The following is a 20,349-nucleotide window of genomic DNA, read 5'->3' as shown; positions in this document are numbered from 1 at the left end:
CATTACTGTCGTACTAAATGGCTGCATAAAAGTTATTGGCCGTTTCGTTTGCAAGAGCAACGTAGTTTGTCTTTTTATTTTATTTTGTTTGATGCCATTTCATGTAACTCATGGGTATATCAACATGAAAAGGGAGATACAGTTTGTTTGAAAACTTGACGCTTTTCCTGGTAACTTTGTCAGTAATTTCATAAGACTTTCATCCTTCCCATAACTTTTCAGATTCTTAAGGATTACGGTTGGCGTTGAAGTGCCGAGTCACTCTTTCTGATCATAGCCTTTCTTGACTGCTGTTCCCGAGCTCTAGAACCCCTGTAGCCTTGTGTGTTTGTTCTTAATTTGAGAATGAATGCAATTACTCCACAAAACTTATTCTTTTCACTTTTATTACTCTCATTAAAATTCTTAAAAATCAGAAAAACGGATTTATAGACAACTGTATTTTAAGTGTGTTTGAAAATTTTTTGTAACCGTATACTTTGAGTGTAGTGGCAAATTTGTCTGTGGTTGTTTTCGCTATCACCAATTATTGCTTTCTAAACTTGAACCACAACGTGTTCTTTATCTTTTACGCAATATGCAGAAAAGAAAAGCTGATGCAAACACGAGTCTTACTCCTCCTCATTCAACAAAATTTTGCATTAAAATGGATCTAAATTGCAACTTATTAAGTACTGTAATTTACGGGGATATACGTAAGTATTACTGTGTTGCAAATAACGTCCATTGATACAAGGAGATCTCATTGAATATGACTTTAATTAGTATAAGGCAACCAGTAACAAGTCTTGGGATGTTTCTTGGTTTTCCTCTAATAATAGTTCGAGCGGGGTTGTTTTTTTTTTTTTTTAATGGGTTGTGCAGGGAAATAACTTTGATGATTACTTCCAAACTGATTATATGGTCTTTCAAAAATAACAGAGCACTACCAGTACCACTCGAGATTGTAAAATCTTGGAAGCAAGCTCTTGTGTAGCATGTTTTCAAGTAATGTGAACAACGGTCGTGCTCCTATCATCTCGGTGCTCAGCATGTAGTACACTTGGAATCTCGCACCTGTCCCCTTGATCATCAGTATGAAGTTAGTAAGGAAGATGCCTCGATCATTTCTGCTCAGAAGCTTTGAAATCTTATGTTGGTGCTCTTTGCATCTTTTAGGATCTCGCAGCATAAGATTTCTTCTCTTAGTAAAGTCCTTTCAAGCTGTTACCCGTTATGTGACACTGGTCTATATGTGTTCTAGGTGATTAAGCTACCTGTGTCTCTTTTCCTCATCTCTAGTGTTGTCTGTCAGTAATGCCGTCTTTCTCTTATACTTCTTCCCGTCAATGTCCTCCTCATAGTCCCTTCTTGTCCTGTCCATTCATAGGTAGATCATCTTTCCATTCACAAATCAACGTCGCTTCCTTTTCAGTTCGCTTTAGAATCCTTTTTTTAGTTGTAATTCCTTTTGAGTGATGCTGATACTGTAGGTCAAGTAGTGCCCTCAACTTGGTATGCATCCAATCTTTTTAATGGCAATATATCCTATTATATCTCATTTTCCTACTTCCACAATAATGTTTGAGAAATAGGAAACTAGACCTGAATATTAACAGCTTGGGAACATAACTTATACTTATTGCACACCAATTTTTTAACCATATCATATCAAGTGTCATATCCTTTCTCTTGGTCCTTGGAAGCTCCATACAGCTTTTCGTTTTCCTCAGATTTCTTAACCAACCAGCTAAACTGGCTTATTGTCCCAATAAAAGCCCTTGTCCTATACCTTCACAAGTTTTCTTAGTAATGGTATACCCAATATTCTCTGCATTCTTCCTTATATCCTCAGTTGTCACTACCACATTCTTTGGTTTACATGACCTCCTTATATTTATCATTAGTCCTGCCTCTCTTCTGTCCTCTGCATGCAACACTTAAAAATACAATTTCCATTGACACAAAGCTGCAATGTCTTCAAATAGCAAATCTCCATATACCTCTAAAGCCATGCCTCATTTGCTTATTAAGCCTTCTATAATCACTTCTTTTTCAAAGCTGCCTTGCACATCTTCTCAGCTCTCAGGTTTTTCTTTCAATTGATCTTTGTTTTCCTCATCTGTGCTTATATACGGTGACTATATGATCTATCTGCCCAGGAAAATTTTTTATAAGAGGTAAGATCTTTTGATTAAAATCTTTGTAACAGATGATTGTGGTCCATTAGACTTCTGTTTTTCATTAGACTTCTGTTTTTTTCTCTCTCTCTCTCTCTCTCTTCATCATGGAAGTAGGCAGTATTGTATTGAGATTATATATAATTTTAGAATATCAAATATTTTGTGCATTGAAAGGAGATGGACAAAAATTTTGATCATTTAGAAACTCATCAAGCCTTAGCTAATCATGGGTATCATTAAAGGTTAAGTGTGGGATTTAAAACAAGAGGCATGCAATAAACAGATCCTTAAAAGAACCATCTGCAGTTCTTTTTCCATTAGTTGAAGTATGTCCACTTTATACTTTCCTTTTGCTCTGTATTGGTGCAATGCTTTTAACATTAGGTAGTGATTTAGATACCTCTGGTTACCAGCTATGTATACTTATATGATAGACGTTGCTGTGGGATGAGTGGGAATTTTATCAGTATAACATGCATTAAAATCATTCCTACTTTAGGCTGCAACAAAATTTACAAGGTATGAACCCATATTAAATAAACACATATGCTGTTATACAAATTTTTGCATGTATAAAATACCCATTAGCCAGTGTGACTTCCTGTTATCAGGTTAGGCTTTTAACCCATTGGTACATATTTGCTGGAGGAGCCTGCTAAATTTTTCTTGTACTGTACAATATTTTTGTTACAATTATTGTAACTGTTTTAACACGCAGTGGATATAAAAATATCTAGTTGAAGTTGTAGACTATTGTTTGCTTTTAGATTAAGTTTATATTGCATTCAAATCCATACATTGAGGTAAAGATTAGGCATTCAGAAAGCTGCTGGTTCAAATTAGGTGATAAAGGATCAGATCAGGGATCTAGTTCAAGACTTGTCACCTCACAATGATAAATGTAGCCATTCTCAACTACTAGAAGAGCTAGTGTTTTGAAAGTGTAACATACCATTTATGGGGTCATTCCCTTGTAGGAGATTTAAAAAAAGCAGCAACCCAAGGATTAGACTTTATATATCACCAGTTTTGTTCCCCTCTAATGCATTATAACCCTGAGATTAATATCTGAAACAAGAAGTGACATTACCCAGGACCTTAATTTATTCCTCCTTTTTAGGAATGCACTAACAAGCTTTATTCCATACTGGAGGCTGGTATACGATATGAAAATGTTGTCAGTCTAGTCTATTGTAATTGTAAAGGATAGTGTACACATATCTGCTGATCTTTTACTATTTTTAGCTCCTCTGGTTGATAAATATTGAATCACTTTCATCCACACAATGAAGTGATCATTCCAAGTCACTTGTTTATGCATCAGTGCTTTGCACAGGTAACAGTTTAGTTATGAAGGTAAAACTCCTTGCTCCTGTCTCATTAGACCAGAACTCTTCTTGCCACTTCCTCCTGAGGAAATGCCTGAAAAGAACAATTGTGTTGAAATGTTAACTCAGGTTGTTATGGACCGAGTGGCTCGGCCCATAAGAAAAAAAAACACAGGATCTTTATAGATGGAAAAACTAGCTGGGCTGCTCTGGCTAATCGACAGCCTGCAACACATAAAGAAGGAGGAATAAAATACAGGAAATTGTTATAAAAAAATAGATTTATTAATATTAAAACTTAATAAAAATCTTAAAACAAAAGAAGGCCATAACAAATGACAGGAAGGTCGGGCCATGAAACACAAAAATAAAGCAATATTACTTTATATCCCAAGAAGAAGTACCAGCAGCAGTCGATACAAAAAAAAAGCCATCTCCAGCGAAGTCCACCAACTAACGACAACAGGGCGTATTATCACGACGCCCCTGCTGCCGTCGTAAAATATAAAGGACACGGGCCACTGCACCTGAGCCAAAACTGCGACAGGGTCTCCACCTGCAGCCAACAAACAACCATCTTCGCTAAGTGCGCTGCTCCAACCTGGGTCCAAACACTGGCTGCCCAAGAAACGTCCCTCAAAGTCGAACTGCTGCTGGTACCTCAAAAAAGTTCTCATCCCAAGAGAACAACCTGTTCGGCTACTGCTGCCCGAAGCCTGACTAAAAGTTGGCGCCGCCACCACAGACGTCAACAATCCTGTGAAAATAAGAGGAGGAGAAGATTAGCCAAATAAACAACAGGTAACTACCGTATCCGCCCATAGAACCACCAAAGATCCTAACACCTTCCCCCGACAGAAATTTTTTTTTTCTTTCAAATAACCAACCTCTCCTCCTCAATGTGGTGAAAACTCCGACAACCAGAGAGCAGAGCCAATCCTGTCATACAAAGTCGCCAATGTTATGGACCGAGTGGCTCGGCCCGGTATTAGAAAAAAAAAAACACAGGATCTTTATAGATGGAAAACTATTGAGGCCTGCTCTGGCTAATTCGACAGCTACACACAAAGAAGGAGAATAACAAAAAACAGGAAATTGTTATAAAAAATAGATTTATTAATATTAAAATGTAATAAAAATCTTAAAAACAAAAAGAATATAACAAAAATGAGCAGGTCAGGCCACTTAAAACACAAAAATATAAAGCAATATTACTTTTTTTATATCCCAAGAAGAAGTACCAGCAGTCGATACAAAAAAAGCCATCTCCAGCTGAAGTCCACCAACTAACGACAACAGGTCATTATTATCACGGGCGTCCTGCCGTCTCGCTAAAATACAGCGGACGGGGCCACTGTACCCGAAAGCCAAAACTGCCGACAGGGTCTCCACCTGCGCCAACAAACAACCATCTTCGTTGGTGCGCTGCTCAGCCTGGGCAAACGCCGGCTGCCCAAGAAACGTCCTCAAAAGTCGAACTGCTGCTGGTACTCAAAAGTTCTCATCCCCAAGAGAACAACCTGTTCGCTACTGCTGCCCGAACCTGACTAAGTTGGCGCCACGCCATCACAGACGTCAACAACTGCCTTGAAAATAAGAGGAGGGGAGAGGATTAGCCAAATAAACAACAGGTAACTACCGTACCGCCCATAGAACCACCAAAGATCCTAACACAGGTGATGAGTTAAATTATAGGCTCCAGCACTCATCAGACTGTGATGGATGATGATCATAGCATGGATATACTGTACTGCCATTTTTGTCTCAGAAGAGTCACTTTACTTAAATTAGACATCTGGCATCCTCTTCAAGAGTCCTGGTTCCAGACTTCAAGAGACATCTGGCATCCTCTTCAAGAGTCCTGGTTCCAGACTTCAAGCTTTTTAATAAATTAAATCCAATACATTATTCATTTAGGTACAGTATAAACACTTTTAAATTTAATTAATAAAACTCAGCACTTTCTGATTCTGACTAGAACACACTCTCTCCTAGAAGAGAAGACAACCAAGCAAAAAAGTGGCCTCCCAACACTAATGTTCAGGTTGCCTGCACAGCTCATTTCAGTGCATGCATATCAGTTGAGATGAACTATTTTCTCAGGTCATCTGCACAGGCAAAAAAAAATTGTGCTGGCTGTTAACATTAACATTCAGGTATACCCGTGCAGGCAGACCTGCACAAGTACACCTGAGCATTGATGGCAGCCTTAAAGGTATTACAGCTTCGGACAGTGGATTTGAATCTGTATGGCTTAAGAACAAAACCCACCGATAAAAAAATTAAGTAAGAGTACTAAGTAGGCCAGACTCCAGTCCTTCAAATCAAGAAATTCCTTGAAGTGGGCAGGTTTCACAATGCACAAACTTGTGGATACCAGGCTTTCCCAGATCAACATGTGTGTACTAGGGGAGGTTATTACAGCAAACTACTAGTAATTACATTATAAAATAAAGTGTACTTTCCATTTACTGCTTGTGCATGGTGTAACTACACAAGAATTATTTCATTTAATTTCTTGCAACTCAATATTCTTTTAATTGTTGCCTTCTTTCTGTTATAGATAGCTATTAAGAAATTTTGGATATTAATTACCATAGTTGTTTCACCAATTTTTAGAAATCATGTACATTTACATGTGAGTTCTCTCTCTCTCTCTCTCTCTCTCTCTCTCTCTCTCTCTCTCTCTCTCTCTCTCTCTCTCTCTCTCTCTCTCTCTCTCTCCCCTCTAGCTAGAGACATGATTTGTGGGATTTTTTTGTAAACAAGTAGCAATTAAGAACACAAAGTATTTTTTATGTGCAACAATTAATTGTTAAAAAACATACTTTTTCACTGGTCCCTCTAACAGTTAAGGAAAGAATACAGTTCATGATGGCATGGTTAGGTTTTAATTACTTCTTGTTACCAACATTAAGAGTTGTGATTTCTGCAAGTTCCAGGATATACGTTTCATTCTTAAATAAGAAAAAATGTAGGAATGCTTAGAAGAGTGATGCCAACAAGCACCAAGTGTGCTGTCACCATCATTTAGTCAGATGTCCCATCATTATTCATGTCAAATCAAATGTGAAAAGAGGAAAATTTGTCATGTTCTAATTATGGATAGTCAGTACATTCAAGCACAAGCCAGTGGTTACACAGCACTGCTGCTTCCATTAAATTGAATTACACCAAATGCATAGGTGTCAAAACTTTATGGAAAATCAGTTATCCTCATAATGTGTAGTTAAAACTGTTCCCTTTCCCCCTACAGTTATCATTGAAACACTTGGTGCTTCATTTTTTCCTGACTTAATAGTTTCCAGGTCAGGAAAAACAAAAGCAGCAAGTATTCCAAAGATAACAGCAGAAGGAAAAGAACGGTCTTAACTACACAATATGAGGATAACTCATTTCCACAAATTTTTGACACCAACTGCCCATTTGGTGTTCTTCAGTCTAATGGAAGCAAGGATGTTGAGTACCCATTTGTTTGAAGTTAATATGGTATTTCATTCACAATTAGAATTTGACAAATTTTCCTCTCCCTGCATTTAATATGCTATTCATTGTCCCATGCAGCACACTGAGGATCTACAAACTGCTAAAAATTTCAACAAACAAAAGCATCAGTATGATGCACATTGAGCTCTTATCTCAACTCCTACAGAGTGTGCCAAGTTACAAATCTTGCTCTAATTACACTGGTTCTCAGGAATTCTCAGTACCCTCAGTATGTTCATACAGCTGTCTCATTGTCATGATATTAAGAAATCATTTATTATGTCAAGTACTGTAATGTATTCCTGTGATTTCTAAATTTATCTCCATACTACCATGACAAACTACCTTGTTCTATTTAACCTGCTTTGGTGACCCCATTGTTTTGTAGATGGAACCTGTGCATTTCAGGCTACATGCTCTTGTTACACTGTGGCCTGGTCTTGTTACACTGTGGCCTGGTGAAGTAGCTCCCTATACCACAAGAAACCCTGTCTTGGGTTCTGTGTTTCAGGCTCTTTCATGGAGTAAATGGTCCTGGGAACAGTCTAATCCATATTCACAGTTGGTGACTGTCTCTGTAATACCCAGTTATTGGCAATGCCATCTTGCGATCATCTGTCTTTAAAAGAATGGACGTGAAAATAATAGTTGTTCATACGCAGAACAAACCTGGGTCTTAGCGTAATTCTTCTAGCGCCAGCTGGAAACCGGTAAAAAACATCTAAAATTGTAAAACAAAGAATTGTTGGCAACAGCATTCAGCCAATGGGATGAGAGAGGAGGCATCAGCCAACCTTCTCTCACCAATGATGCCGTGACACATCCAGTTTCTTCCTTACCACCTTGCTGATAGGACGTGCTGTTGCCCTTCCAACCAAAAGCAGTATTTTCCTTCTCTTTTTGCCTGTGCTTTCTTTTGTTGGATTTCTTGTATTGTGAAATAGTGCTACATACTGTATATTATGTGTCTGTGCTAGTTTTGCTTTTGAAAATGCAAACCCAAAACTTACCTAAGTCACCCAACCCTAAGCCTCAAAGAAAATGTCTTGGGATTTGTAACTACCCATGCTCTTGTTTTCTTGCCTCGTTTGAGACTGACCCTCATTCAACTTGCAGCAGATGCAGAACTAATGTATGTAATGTTACTAATCATTGTTCTCTGTGTCTTACTTGGACTCCTGAGCAGTGGAGGATCTTTCCAGGCCTTCTGCTCTACCCACTTCTTTGCCTAGAGCTCAGTTCCAGTGATGCCTCATCTGTCAACAGTTACACTTAACATTTTGGGTCGACATCCGCAGTGGTGACATCTTCTCAGGTTCCAGCCTTGTCCACCATGACAGTTTCTAGATCTGCTGCCCTCCCCACATCTTTGCCTAGAGCTACGGTTCCTATGACGTCTCATCTTTTGACGATGTACTCCACTCAGCGTTTTGGGTCAGCTTCCGCAGTTGGTGACTTCTGCCTCTGCTCTGTCTTCAGATTCTCTTGCTCAAGCAGTTATAAACAAAGTTGACATTGTTTTCCAACAGAGGTACAGACATCTCTGTCTTCATCTTCATCTTCTTCGTCTGCCTGGTCCTTTCCCATCAGACATTGGAGGATTAGGGACTTGTCGCTACTCCTCGTAAGAGAAGTCACAGGACCATCTTGGAATCATCTCCTCCGCCAGCTTCCGACCATATACGTGGCTCTCCTGCTCACGGCCGTGTTTCTCATGTTGAAGTATCACGTCCAGTCGTCTCTTGGCCTTTGGTAGGCCCTTCCAGACATATTTCCTCCAAAAGAAATACTTCAAGTGGTTTCGTCTTCCCCGGATCATCCTGTTCAAGTTCATAAGAAAGATGGTAAGGCTCCTATCAAGAAATCCTGTGTGGAGAAGTCTGCTAGGGATCAGCTCCTACCCTGGTCCCACAGATCTCCCTCGCAAGTGGAAAGTTCAACACGTACATGCACGTGCACCCAACATCGGCCTTTGTCTCCTCATCGAATTTCTTGTTCACATTCGCCTTCAAGAGATGTTGTGTCTTGTTCTAGCTCACATGTCCGTGCTGAAAGACTCCATCATCCCAGAAGTCCTGTCAGTTCTTGTCCACATACGCGTTCGTCTGTCCATCATTCTCACTCATGCTTTCCCAGGAGGGTCTGTGATCGTTGCTCCAGTTCTCGCATCCATGTTTTTAGACACATCCGTGAAGGGAAGCATGCACATGCATTTAGTCTGGTTAGGTCAGGCTTACAGACTCACCCTTCATCATCTCATCGTCTTTCATTTCATAATCCTAGGATCACGTTGGTTGGTTACCGCGGACGTGCCATCAGCCTTGCACGGCCGTGTAACGATACACGTCCGTCACATAGGAATATGAAATCTACCTCTCGTTCCTGTGACTGGGATGCTTTTCCTATAATAACTACACACAAATGCATCAGCTGGCATTCGCCCCAAGAAAGTGTTAGGTCCTGAAAAGGCCTACACCCCAGTTTTAAACAAGGAATAGAAAGAGATTCCTGTGGTCAGGAGGTAGAAGATTTTGAAAACCAGGAGTTTATTACTATATTCGCTGAGGTTGTTGAGCTCATTGGTGAGCACACCAATCTTTCTAAGGAAGCTGCGGCAACTTCTTTGGATTTCCCTAAAGGCATTGAAGCTTTGCTCGAGTCTAAGGATTCGAAAAAGACTTCCATAGAGTTGCCATGCTCAAATCATGCTGATGCTGTCCTAAGTCATGTTAATTCTTTCATCTCTGGATGTGATAATTCACTTCGATCTAGTAGGTCATTCAAGCTTCTACCCCCACCACTTGCTCAGCATAAACGATTTTATACAACTTCTACTGTGGCTCTACAACCTAGATAAGTGAACCCAAATCTGGTTTGTTTAGGTCCAGGGTTGTCTTTTCATCAGGTTAGGGCAGAGGGCCCTTCCTTCACTTCTCAGGAGGCTGCTACCTTGGAGTCGACCGCCTCTTCTGCTTTCCAGACTGTCTCTTGGCTGGATTTATATTAGACTGTTACTGTCTGGAGGGAAGTTGGGTCAACTTCTTGTTGAAAAGTTTCAAGATTCGTCAGTACCGATTCCTTATTGGCTTTGAGGAATGGAGATATTTTGAGCTCCCCATCTCTCTTTCCTAAAGAGCAACTTGACATTGCACTCAATATGCGTCCGGCAGACAATAATGACTGACTTGTTCACCAAGCGGTGTCAAAATCTGCTGGTTCTCGCCCTAGCTCATCAAAGCCTAGACCTCAACCCTCTTCTATGAAGACCCCCAACACAACCTCTACCAACAGATCCAGTCAACCTGCTCCATTGTCATCCAAGAAAACTCCTCAGCAACGGCCCATTCAGCCCACTCTTCCAGACCAGGGGAGAGGAGCTAGTGGGGGGATGCCTGACAAGCCATGGGGCTATGTGACAGAGTTTCGGAGCAGAGACATGGGTGGTAGATGTTCTACAGGTGGGATATCTACTACCCTTTGATTTTCCTCCTTCTCTTTCCAATCTACCTCTCCATCATTTGACGTATGCCCAGGACTCTCCAAAGCATGTAGCTCTTCAAGAGGAAGTGAAGAAAATGATGGAAAAAGGAGTGGTGGAAGTAATCAGGCATCCATGTCTAGGGTTTTGCAGTCAGGTTTTTTTCATTCCCAAGGCAGTGGGCAATTGGAGGCCAGTGATAGTACCTCTTGACCCTGAATCTATTTATCATAAAGACACGATTCAAGATGGAGATGCCTCATACAGTCCTGGCAGCTGTCAGGAGCAATGATTTTATGCTCACGATAGATCTGAAGGATGCTTACTTCCAAATACCAATCCACTGCTCTTCCTGGAAGTTTCTTCGCCTCAGTCTGGGGGAGCTGGTGTTTCAGTTCAAAGTTCAATGCTTCGGCCTTACAACAGCCCCTCAGGTGTTCACAAGAGTGTTCACCCTAGTGTCAACGAGGGCTCATTCTCAAGGAATTCGACTCTTAAGGTACCTCAATGAATGGTCAGTCTTAACACCTTCTCAGGAAAGCTAACCCAAGACAGGGATCATCTTATCCAATTTTGCCACAGCTTAGGCATCATGATAAATTAATTCCCATTCAAAAGATTCTCTTCCTGGGCATAATCATAGACACAGTATCATCAAGAGTATTTCCATTGGACCGACAGATCGAGAAGCTCAGGAAAGATGCCCGAGCAGAAGCAACCAGCACAGCAGTGGCAAGTGATTCTGGGATTCTTGACCTCCCTAGAAAAACTTGTTCCCCACTGCTGTCTTCATCTTCGGTCTCTCCAATGGAGATTCAAAGAGTTCTGGTCCCCGTCAAAGGATTCTCCTCTGTTGCAGGTCCCCCTGTCAGCAGAAGTGAGGAGAGACCTACTGTGGTGGCTGGGTGAGAGAAACTTGACTATAGGAGTGCCTCTTCATTCTCCGACTATAGTAGTGCCTCTTCATTCTCCCCCCTCCAGAGATTCTCTTGTTCTCAAATGCCTCGTACAAGGGTTGGGGAGCACACTTGGGGACCTTCTGACTTCGGGAGTGTGGAATCTTTATGACAAGCAGATGCATGTCAACGTTCTGGGGCTGAAAGGGTGACAGGGCACTCCATAGTCCTAATGTCAGACAACTCTACAGTGGTAGCCTACGTAAACAAACGGGGGGCTAGTATCATGCCAGCTTCACTCACTGGCGATAGATCACTCAGTAAACCTCTCAGCCAGGTATATTCTAGGCAAGAGGAATGTAGTGGCATACAAGCTAAGTCGTCAGGGTCAGGTCTTGGGGATGGAGTGGTCTCTACATCAGGAGACAGCGGACAGGCTCTTCCACCTCTGGGGAGGACAGTGATAGACCTGTTCACAACAAAGTTCAACAGAAAGCTAGAGGTCTGTTTTTCAGTGGTTCCAGATTCCTTGGCTGTGGCAGAGGAGACTCTGCAACATCCTTGGGACAATCTGGAAGTTTACACCTTTCCCTCCCTTTGCCTGCTCTGTCAAGTCTTGAAGAGGGTAATGGTCTCCAAGAATCTCGGGATGACCCTAGTAGCTCCCTTGTGGCCTCATGCAGAGTGGTTCTCAGACCTGCTAACCCTGCTGTCAGCAGTCCCGAGAGCGAGAGGCTTTTCTCACAGAGCAGCGGCAGAGATGTTTGGCTATCTCAGATCTTCCTCGGCCATGTACCATGGAAAATGGGCCATCTACTGTGACAGGTGTCGTTGACAGGGTTTCTCTACAGTTGGAACTTCTGTTCAGCAGGTAGCTGATTTCCTTATTTTTCTCCGTAGGGAGAAATGTCTTTCTGTGTCTGCCTTCAACAGTTACAGAGCTGCTTTGGGTATGGTTCTACGTTTGAAAGATGTAAACCTGTCTTCCTTATGGGAAATCTCAATGCTGCCCAAAAGTTTTGAGCAGTCTTGTTCTCCTAGAGAACTTAAACCACCTAGTTGGGACCTAACTCTGGTACAAAGCAGTCTCACTCGTGCTCCATATGAACCTTTACGATGATCATCAGACACAAACTTGACCCTCAAGAGGGTCTTACTGGCTTTGGCTTCATCAAAGAGAGTGGGTGAACTTCATGGTCCTCTTATAGTGTTAAACACACGAGGGGTTGGGGGTCTGTAACCTTCGAATTTGTCCCAGAATTCATAGCTAAGACTCATAATCCCCCAGCTCCTTTCTCTGAGAGATTTTGTTGATAACAATCCGGATGAATTGTTATTATGTCCTGTCAGAGCACTGCATAGTTACCTAAAAAGAACTCATCACCTCAGACCCGGGTGTCGAAGACTTTTTGTTAGCACAGGCCAGAACAAGAAAGAAGTGTCCAAGAATATCATCTCCTTTTGGCTCCGTAAGGTCATCAGACATGCTTTTAGTTGTTCTTCAGCCTCTAATGTTGACACAGTGCATGCAAGATCACATGATGTTAGGGGTTTGAGCCCCTCCTTGGCATTAAAAAAAAACTTGTCTCTTAAAGGATTTTGAAGGCTGGTACAGGCAGTCCCCGGTTATTGGCGGGGGTTCCATTCTGAGGGTGTGATGATAAGCGAAAACTGCTGATAACCAAAAATCAGCGATTTTCAGGACTTTTTCGGCGATTTTCGGGGCTTATTGGCGCTGAAAAGCATCGATATTCAGTTATCAATGCCTCTGTTAAGTATGTATCGGTGCCAATACCCAATTGTCAGCACCGATGAACAGAAATCAGCCATTTTCGCCGCTGAAAATTGCCAATTTTCGTCACTAGACAAGCCCTGTAAAACCGGATCACCGTTAACCAGGGGCTGTCTGTACTTGGCTTCGTCAAACCATCTTCACATCCTTCTATCTGCAGGACATTGCACATAGGTCCTTGGACACTTTTTCCTTGGGTCCAGTGGTGGCTGCTCAACAAGTTGTGTAGCATCCAGTGCCCCTGGCAGGACAGATTGTATCTTACCTAAAATGATGGTATGAAAATGAGAATGAATGAGATGACTGATCTCTTTTCCTTTTCTCTTTCCACTTTCTTCTCTACCAGCAGGCAGTGAGAAGATTAATCCATCATGCGCTGGAACTGTTTAGGTATAGGTGAGTGAGTAGCCTTTCTGTTTGAGTATATTTTATTCCTAGATGAATAAATCCTCTCAGAAGATAGGCCTTCCTCTCTCTAACAAGGGGAGACAGGAATAATGACAAACTAAATTGGTGGATAACATAGGTTTGTTGCCTTAACAGATATAGTTCTTTAATTCCCTCTTATACAATGTCTCTTCACATTGTGTATTAGCCCAGTAGTCTGACTGTTTGATAAACTATTTATTTAACAGATCAGAGGCTTACGCCACCTTCCTTTGCCTTCCCTCAGCCAGGAAGTGAGACCAGGTGTGCTGAACCTCAAGTCGGTTCATGACTTTCTTCTTTCCTTCCACCAAAAGTGATTCTATCCTTATGTTAAGACCCAGGTTTGTTCCGCGTATTAACAAATGAAAAATTTTTTATTCAATTTGTATTTTTCATAGCTAACAAACCTCAGATCTTAACATATACTGCCCACCTCTTGCCTCCCCTCAATCTGGTTACCTGGGCTGGAAAAAACTGGATGGGTCATGGCATCATAGGTGAAAGAAGGTCGGCTGATGCCTACTCACTTATCCCATTGGCCTTTGTTCTACAATTCCTTGTTCGACAACTTTAGATGTTTTTTACCAGTTGGAAGTTTTTTACCAGTTTCCAACTGGCACTAGAATAATTTATCCTTTCGTTCAGACCACAGGTTTGTTAGCTATGAAAAATACAAATTAATTAAAAATTTGTCACTTCTACACTGACCAGGAATATGCAGAACTTAAGTATACTTGAATAAACCAAATATGAATTGTCTGCGTTAGCAAATAAGTATTATCTCTGACAAAAAAAAAACAGGAATAAATTGACTAAATTCTTAACATGTAGAGTGGGCAAAAGACCCAAAGCTAAAAGGATACTACACAAAAACAGGATGATATGCAAATTTGGTTATTGTTAAATAATATGACTGGTTATTTTCTCAAATTTTATGCACCTGCAACTTTATTCTTTCCAGATCTTGCATCATGGAGGAGTAGCTCAAGGTGTTTTTCCAGTACCCTCAGCCTTTGTAATATCCACATAGTTGTTTGTCTTGGTAATCTGTTGAATGCCTTCTCAAGACCACAAATATGTGGCATAAGCACTTCCCCTTAGCATGTTACCTGAATCAAAGACTGCTGCTATTGTTGGCCTCTTATCTCCAGTGAAGGAACTTTATTGGGTCATGATGAATAGAGATATGAAAATAAGCATCCTGTAGATTGATTGAGATCATGAAGTCTCCCTCTCTGACAGAATGTCACACTAAACAAGCAGTTTCCATTGTGAGGGTGTCTCTGACCCATCTTCCTGAAACTTTCTCCACTTTGAAATGGTGGCTTTAAAAGCCGGAAGACCTGGTCCAAATGCTTTCGATCACTCCTTTCTGCATCATAGTCACAACCTCTGCCCACTGAACTTCGGACTTGGTTGAGTTGGCAAGGCATGTTAGGAATGGGATTGGGTCTGGGGGATTACAAGGTCAACCCCAACATTCATGACAGTGCTGGTCCTTTTGCTCTCCATGAGACAAGAACCAACATTATGCACCAAAGCACTAAAAAAAATACAAAACACCAGCACTTTTGGGCACAAAACTGTACCAGTAGTATACATATGTACTGAAAATGTCTTACTCACAAAAGCACAAATAATAATGCAAAGGCATAGTCAGCACAGAGTAAAAACACAGAACACAAGAGACATGTTTCTTCTGTCTCGTAGCTGACAGAACAATGGATAGCATCATTGGGTGAGAATAGGCATCCCCTCTCTCCCATCTCCACCTGGGTACATCCTTGCTTAGTCAGCACAACTGGTCAAGCGCATGCTCAGGAAGATACTCCATATATGAATGGCACAGTGAAGTGAATCCCTATAGAAACAGCTTTAATTTTGTGAACCAGATGATTTCAGGGTGTACAGTTTTATTAGCCCCTCTTGTTTTCCATGTGTGTTCAATAAAATTTTTTATTCTTTTTTAGTAGGCCTTCAGAAACTGTGACTATGTTTATGTATGATTGTATGTATGAAGGTTTCTTTGCATAACAATTTAGGCAATTTAGACTATGAAAAAAATTATCTAAACACTTCAAGTCTTACTATATACATTACAATATTGTATTTTCTTTCTCCATTTCAGAGTTCAATCCTGGCCTGGTCCCAAGCACCTGAGGCAGAACAGTCAGTACTTCAAATGCTAGTGCTGATAGTTGCAGTTTCATCTAATAATTTTGCAATCCTTGCCTCGAGGACTTAGCCCAACTCGTCACATGATCTACCAAAGGAGGACTTACATGAGGACCTTAATTCATCCTCTGTGACATAAATGAAATGTGATACTCAGCTCAATAAAGGCAACAGCACACACAAACTGGCGTGTTGGCAGAGGGATCGCAGGCAAAGATACCTGTACTATCATTGCTTTAGGGTTCAGGTTCTGGGCTTATCTGATTTAGTGACCAGATGCCAGATTTAGGTTATAATATAGTATTTCAGTGTAGTTATGATGCTGTGCTTTATATGATCCTAGTATTTTGAAGTCCAAAACTTTTATGGTAATGAAAATATTTCAAACTATGCCTTGTAAAAGATAACAGTGTTTGCTGCCATTATTTGTGAGTAGATTATAAAATAATTAAATTATATTCCTCCTGTATATCATGTCAGATATTGGAAGCAATGATGATAGGACAACATTTGTAGAAGCAGCATGCAAGAGTGTGTGTACTTGTACAAGCAATATTTTGTTACCTTGTATGTTCATCACACAGCTAGTGAGTATAAGTCTGCACTCCAAAGCATATGTAAGTTACATACTACTCATAATATACATTGTCATTTCTGAACTTATTATAATAAAACTGTATTGTTGGATTTTCTTTTATCTTACAGTTTAACATTTGTAAAACACCCATGATCTGAATAGAAAAAGTAAAAAATTTTACATAATATTTGTTCCATAAATATAAAACTCTTATTTTACTTATACAGTGTATTACTTACTACTCTCTGTGTGACTGGTTATCCAGTAGTTGGAGATTTCCAAAAGAGGAAAGTATGTTTACTCACACTTGATTAGGTGCTGGTAATGGAAATGCCTATTCACAGCTTCAGTCTAAGCCTCCTCCTCGGTGACAAAACTGGAGACGGGCGCATCTACTACATCAGTTGGAGGAGGTTGTGATTTCAAAAATCTCAAAATGTCATCTAGATGTTGCTGACTGGGAGCCAGAGCAGGATCTACAACCATTGGTGCCGCAGAAGAAGACACTGTTGTCACATGACGAGAAGAGAGAAGACTGGTCGCTGCTGGGAGCTACTGGAAGCTCCGGCGCTTGGGAGCTACTGGGCACTCGGAAGACAAGAGAGCTTGGGAGTCAATGGGCACTTGGACGCTACTGAATGTCTGGGCGCCGGTAGACGCTCTGGCACTGGTGGGCGCTCAGGTGCTTCTGAAGGCTTACGAGGTTGGAGGAAGAGCTGAAACCACTATACTGCGAGATGCCAAAGAACATCTGGAGGAGTGGGTGGGAGCTGAAGGACGCTCTGTCACTGAAGTGCGCTCAGAAATAGCATTTAGCTCGGGTGCTAATGGGCGCTTGGGATCCGACACAAGATGCTTTGCAGGAGAAACCTCTGGTGAAAAATGCTCTGGGCTGTCCCAAAAACTACACGAGGGCTCAGCCTCTTTGACTTTATTAAGAGGCACCTGAGGGGTGCTAGACACATTCACTGCAAACCTCTTCAGCAGTCTGGATTCATCCTTAAAGCACCAATGGTGCCTGCAGTCAGGATTCGACGCTTCGGAACTGGAGGAAAGACGGTGCACATCTGAGAAAACGCCTTTCCAACGGCATTTTGTCATCACCTGGGAATTGGCTACAGGTGCGACTGAGAGGCCAACTGCCTGTGGTCAGACCCCACCGACCTCCCTTGGGCCTCCGGTATGACTTCTCCCATGTGCGGAGGAGTGTGTCAGGGACCTTCGCCTAGGAGAATCGGCGGGACATACAGCCAGCTCCTCCACTAACACTTCACTATGAGCACTTCATTCACAGTCCATAAGTTCATGAACTGTTTCACCCAACTGGGACATAGAATGCATTAATAACTCAAACTTACAATCATATTTCACTTCGAGGGTGGCAACAGCATTGGAGTCGGAAGTATGAGAGCTGGGTACAGGAACAGTTTGTATAGCTGAAGAACTAGGATTTGGGGACAAGACAGAAATAACAGGAACATCAGTGGAAGATTTCAAAGAATCCTGACTAGCTAAAGACTTGTCACTCCTAGCATTAGCTTTTCTTATCCAGTCTCTTTCCAACTTGGAAAGGTGAGAAGTCAAAAGTCAAAATTTTCCACTGTCTAGGGTCCCAGTCAAGACAGAACAAGTCAGATCTATAAAGCACATTTGACCCCTGCAACTAGAACATATAGTATGTATATTGCCCAGCGAAGTCAATCTCCATATTCTGACTCTGTGTGATGCTAGATGTACTTGTATTTGGACATGCGTCAAAGCAAGATGAAAACTAGAGAGGGCTCAAGGGGAAAACAAGTCAAAAATTCAGAAAATGGTCTTAACTGAGTCAGCCTGACTAGCCAAATGCCGAACCAAAGGGTGTCTTCATCGAAGCTTCAGGGCAAATAACCAGTAAAGCCTACGAAGTTCCAAAATTTAAGCTGCAGCTCACAACCTTCATCAAAAGCCAGCAAAAATAAATTGAGCCTTCTTATTATGTTGTTCCTCTCCTTTCCCGAATGTGGGTGGGGCTGACTACTTACACCAAAACAAAGCAAAAGAGTTGCTTTGCAAATTTTCAAACTTTAGCTGCTGGTTAATAGAAATTGATAGCTATGTAATTACTTGATAAGTTACTTGTACAAAAATATGGGATTCCACTATTGAAAATACTTTCCCCTCAGGACTAAATGATTTATAGATACTGTATATGAAAAGAATGATAATGAGAATGAAACTTATGGATGGAAAAAAAAAAGAGATGGCTAAAATCACACACAAAATAAATGACCTAGTATGGCATTTGGTGGACATCTGGAAGCAGGGCAGAATGCAGCATCCACTGGGACTGGAGGTATGATTCTTCTACTATGAAGCATCAGGGATTTTGCAGACTCATGCAAGGCTGTGTAAAAATCATGGATTTGTTATAAAACAAATTATATTTCTCACATTCCCACAACTGCACCTGAAAAATCCTATTTGCCATTCCTTTGTGACCTGAGACAGGAGCAAGGCCAACCTCTTGACCACAAGGGAAAGAGGAAAGGGAATGAAGCCAACTGCTCAAAAGTGTTCTTTTTTCCTGTGTATGTGCATCTATGCTCATACCATCACAATATTACCTTGAAGCAAGAACAAGAGCACTATGCACATTATCATACAATCATGACCCCTGCACTCTTCACTGAGAATAAGGGCCTAGATCCATGAAGGCCCTGAGCTGACTGTAGAGATAACCTTTCAAGTCCTAGGCAAATACACTTCATAATAAAATACTGTACTGTATAACAAAACATGATTTTCTGGACCCTCTTAACAGCTGGCCTGCTACATACTTTCATATCAAGAACCAATATAACTGACTGCTTTTCTCAGCTCAAAATATCAAAATCTCAGTCTACTGTCAAGCCAATAAACTCAGCAAATGTACATTTTGAGCTTGTGCCAATGTCTCTGCTAGACAGAGGAGTCAAGGCCTTATGCAGGTGTCACAGTTATTTGCTCTGTTTACTGACTGGGCATACATACTCACCTGCAGTCCTGTGATTTCCATTTCATCTAAGCTGTTGTTCTTCTCTTTCTTACAGCTCTTTCAGTGCCAGCTTAAACATCCAATACATTGCCTACAAGTTCTGCTCATCCTCAACAAAAGGAAACAAATGAAAAATTACTTAGTGCGAAAAATTATGAAGCATACTTGAGTATGGATGTGTAGTTACGAATAGTTCACAAAAAAGTCAAAAACTGCCCACTAGATATAACCTAACAAATACATAAAACTTAGTACCTTGCCAAGTGGGTGAAGAAATCATATGTACACTCACATGGACCATTGCTCATTACACCCCATGCAGTAACTGGTGTATTACACACACATCAATGTTTTCTCTCTCCTACCTGAATTATTTCAAACAAAATACTCCCTATCAGCTACTATCCAGGTTAAATGGAACTGTTTCCCAATACATATGAAGTAATACACTGTCAAAATCACATACAGTACAGTATAAGAGAAAAATATACTAATACATTAAGCAGGGAGTTTCTCCCATAGCAGTGTGCTGTTCTCTTGTTTCAATAAAAAATCCATCTCAGCTAACTAGTTATTGAGCAAGCAATACCAAGTACCCTTATGTACAATACAAAATTCCTTTTGCACATGGAACCAGTAGTTCTCAATATGACTGTTATGCCATTAATTGCTTTTCATACTTTCAGAATTTTACTGTACTCGGAGTTTACAAAAAATGACAAATTTTAAATCAACTTGTATTTTTCATAACTAACAAACCTGCAGTCTCAACATAAGGGAAAAATTCTCTAGCGCCTGCCAGAGTCCGGTTAAAAAAGTACAAGGAATTTCGTGGCAACAGGAGTTAGCCAAGATGGCAGTGAGAAGGAGGCTCTGCTGACCTCCCTTGCCCCATCTCGGCTCCATTGCATCAGTTTTCTTATCACAGGTAATTGTATGAGGGGTGGCTTAAGGTGGGCAATATATGTTAAGACCACAGTTTGTTAGTTATGAAAAATACAAATTGATTC

The 20,349-nt window shown here is 41.0% G+C and overlaps 1 protein-coding gene across 5 annotated transcripts in view; it reads left to right on the top strand.

Annotated features, from left to right (window-relative positions):
• Nucleotides 1-16,433, top strand: part of LOC136825313 (bcl-2-related ovarian killer protein-like) — a 206,480-nt gene extending 190,047 nt beyond the window's left edge. For all 5 annotated transcript variants that reach the window (XM_067081486.1, XM_067081458.1, XM_067081497.1 and 2 more), the window contains one exon: nucleotides 15,700-16,433. In XM_067081486.1, coding sequence (XP_066937587.1) covers nucleotides 15,700-15,816 — 117 coding nt within the window. In that variant the 3' untranslated portion in view covers nucleotides 15,817-16,433. The remainder of the gene's footprint in view (nucleotides 1-15,699) is intronic.
• The last annotated feature ends 3,916 nt before the right edge of the window (nucleotides 16,434-20,349 follow it).

Source organism: Macrobrachium rosenbergii, chromosome 3 (assembly GCF_040412425.1).
Source record: "Macrobrachium rosenbergii isolate ZJJX-2024 chromosome 3, ASM4041242v1, whole genome shotgun sequence".
Lineage (NCBI taxonomy): Eukaryota > Metazoa > Arthropoda > Malacostraca > Decapoda > Palaemonidae > Macrobrachium > Macrobrachium rosenbergii.
Note: the sequence above shows the minus strand (reverse complement) of the source record. Positions and strands in the feature narration are given on the sequence as shown.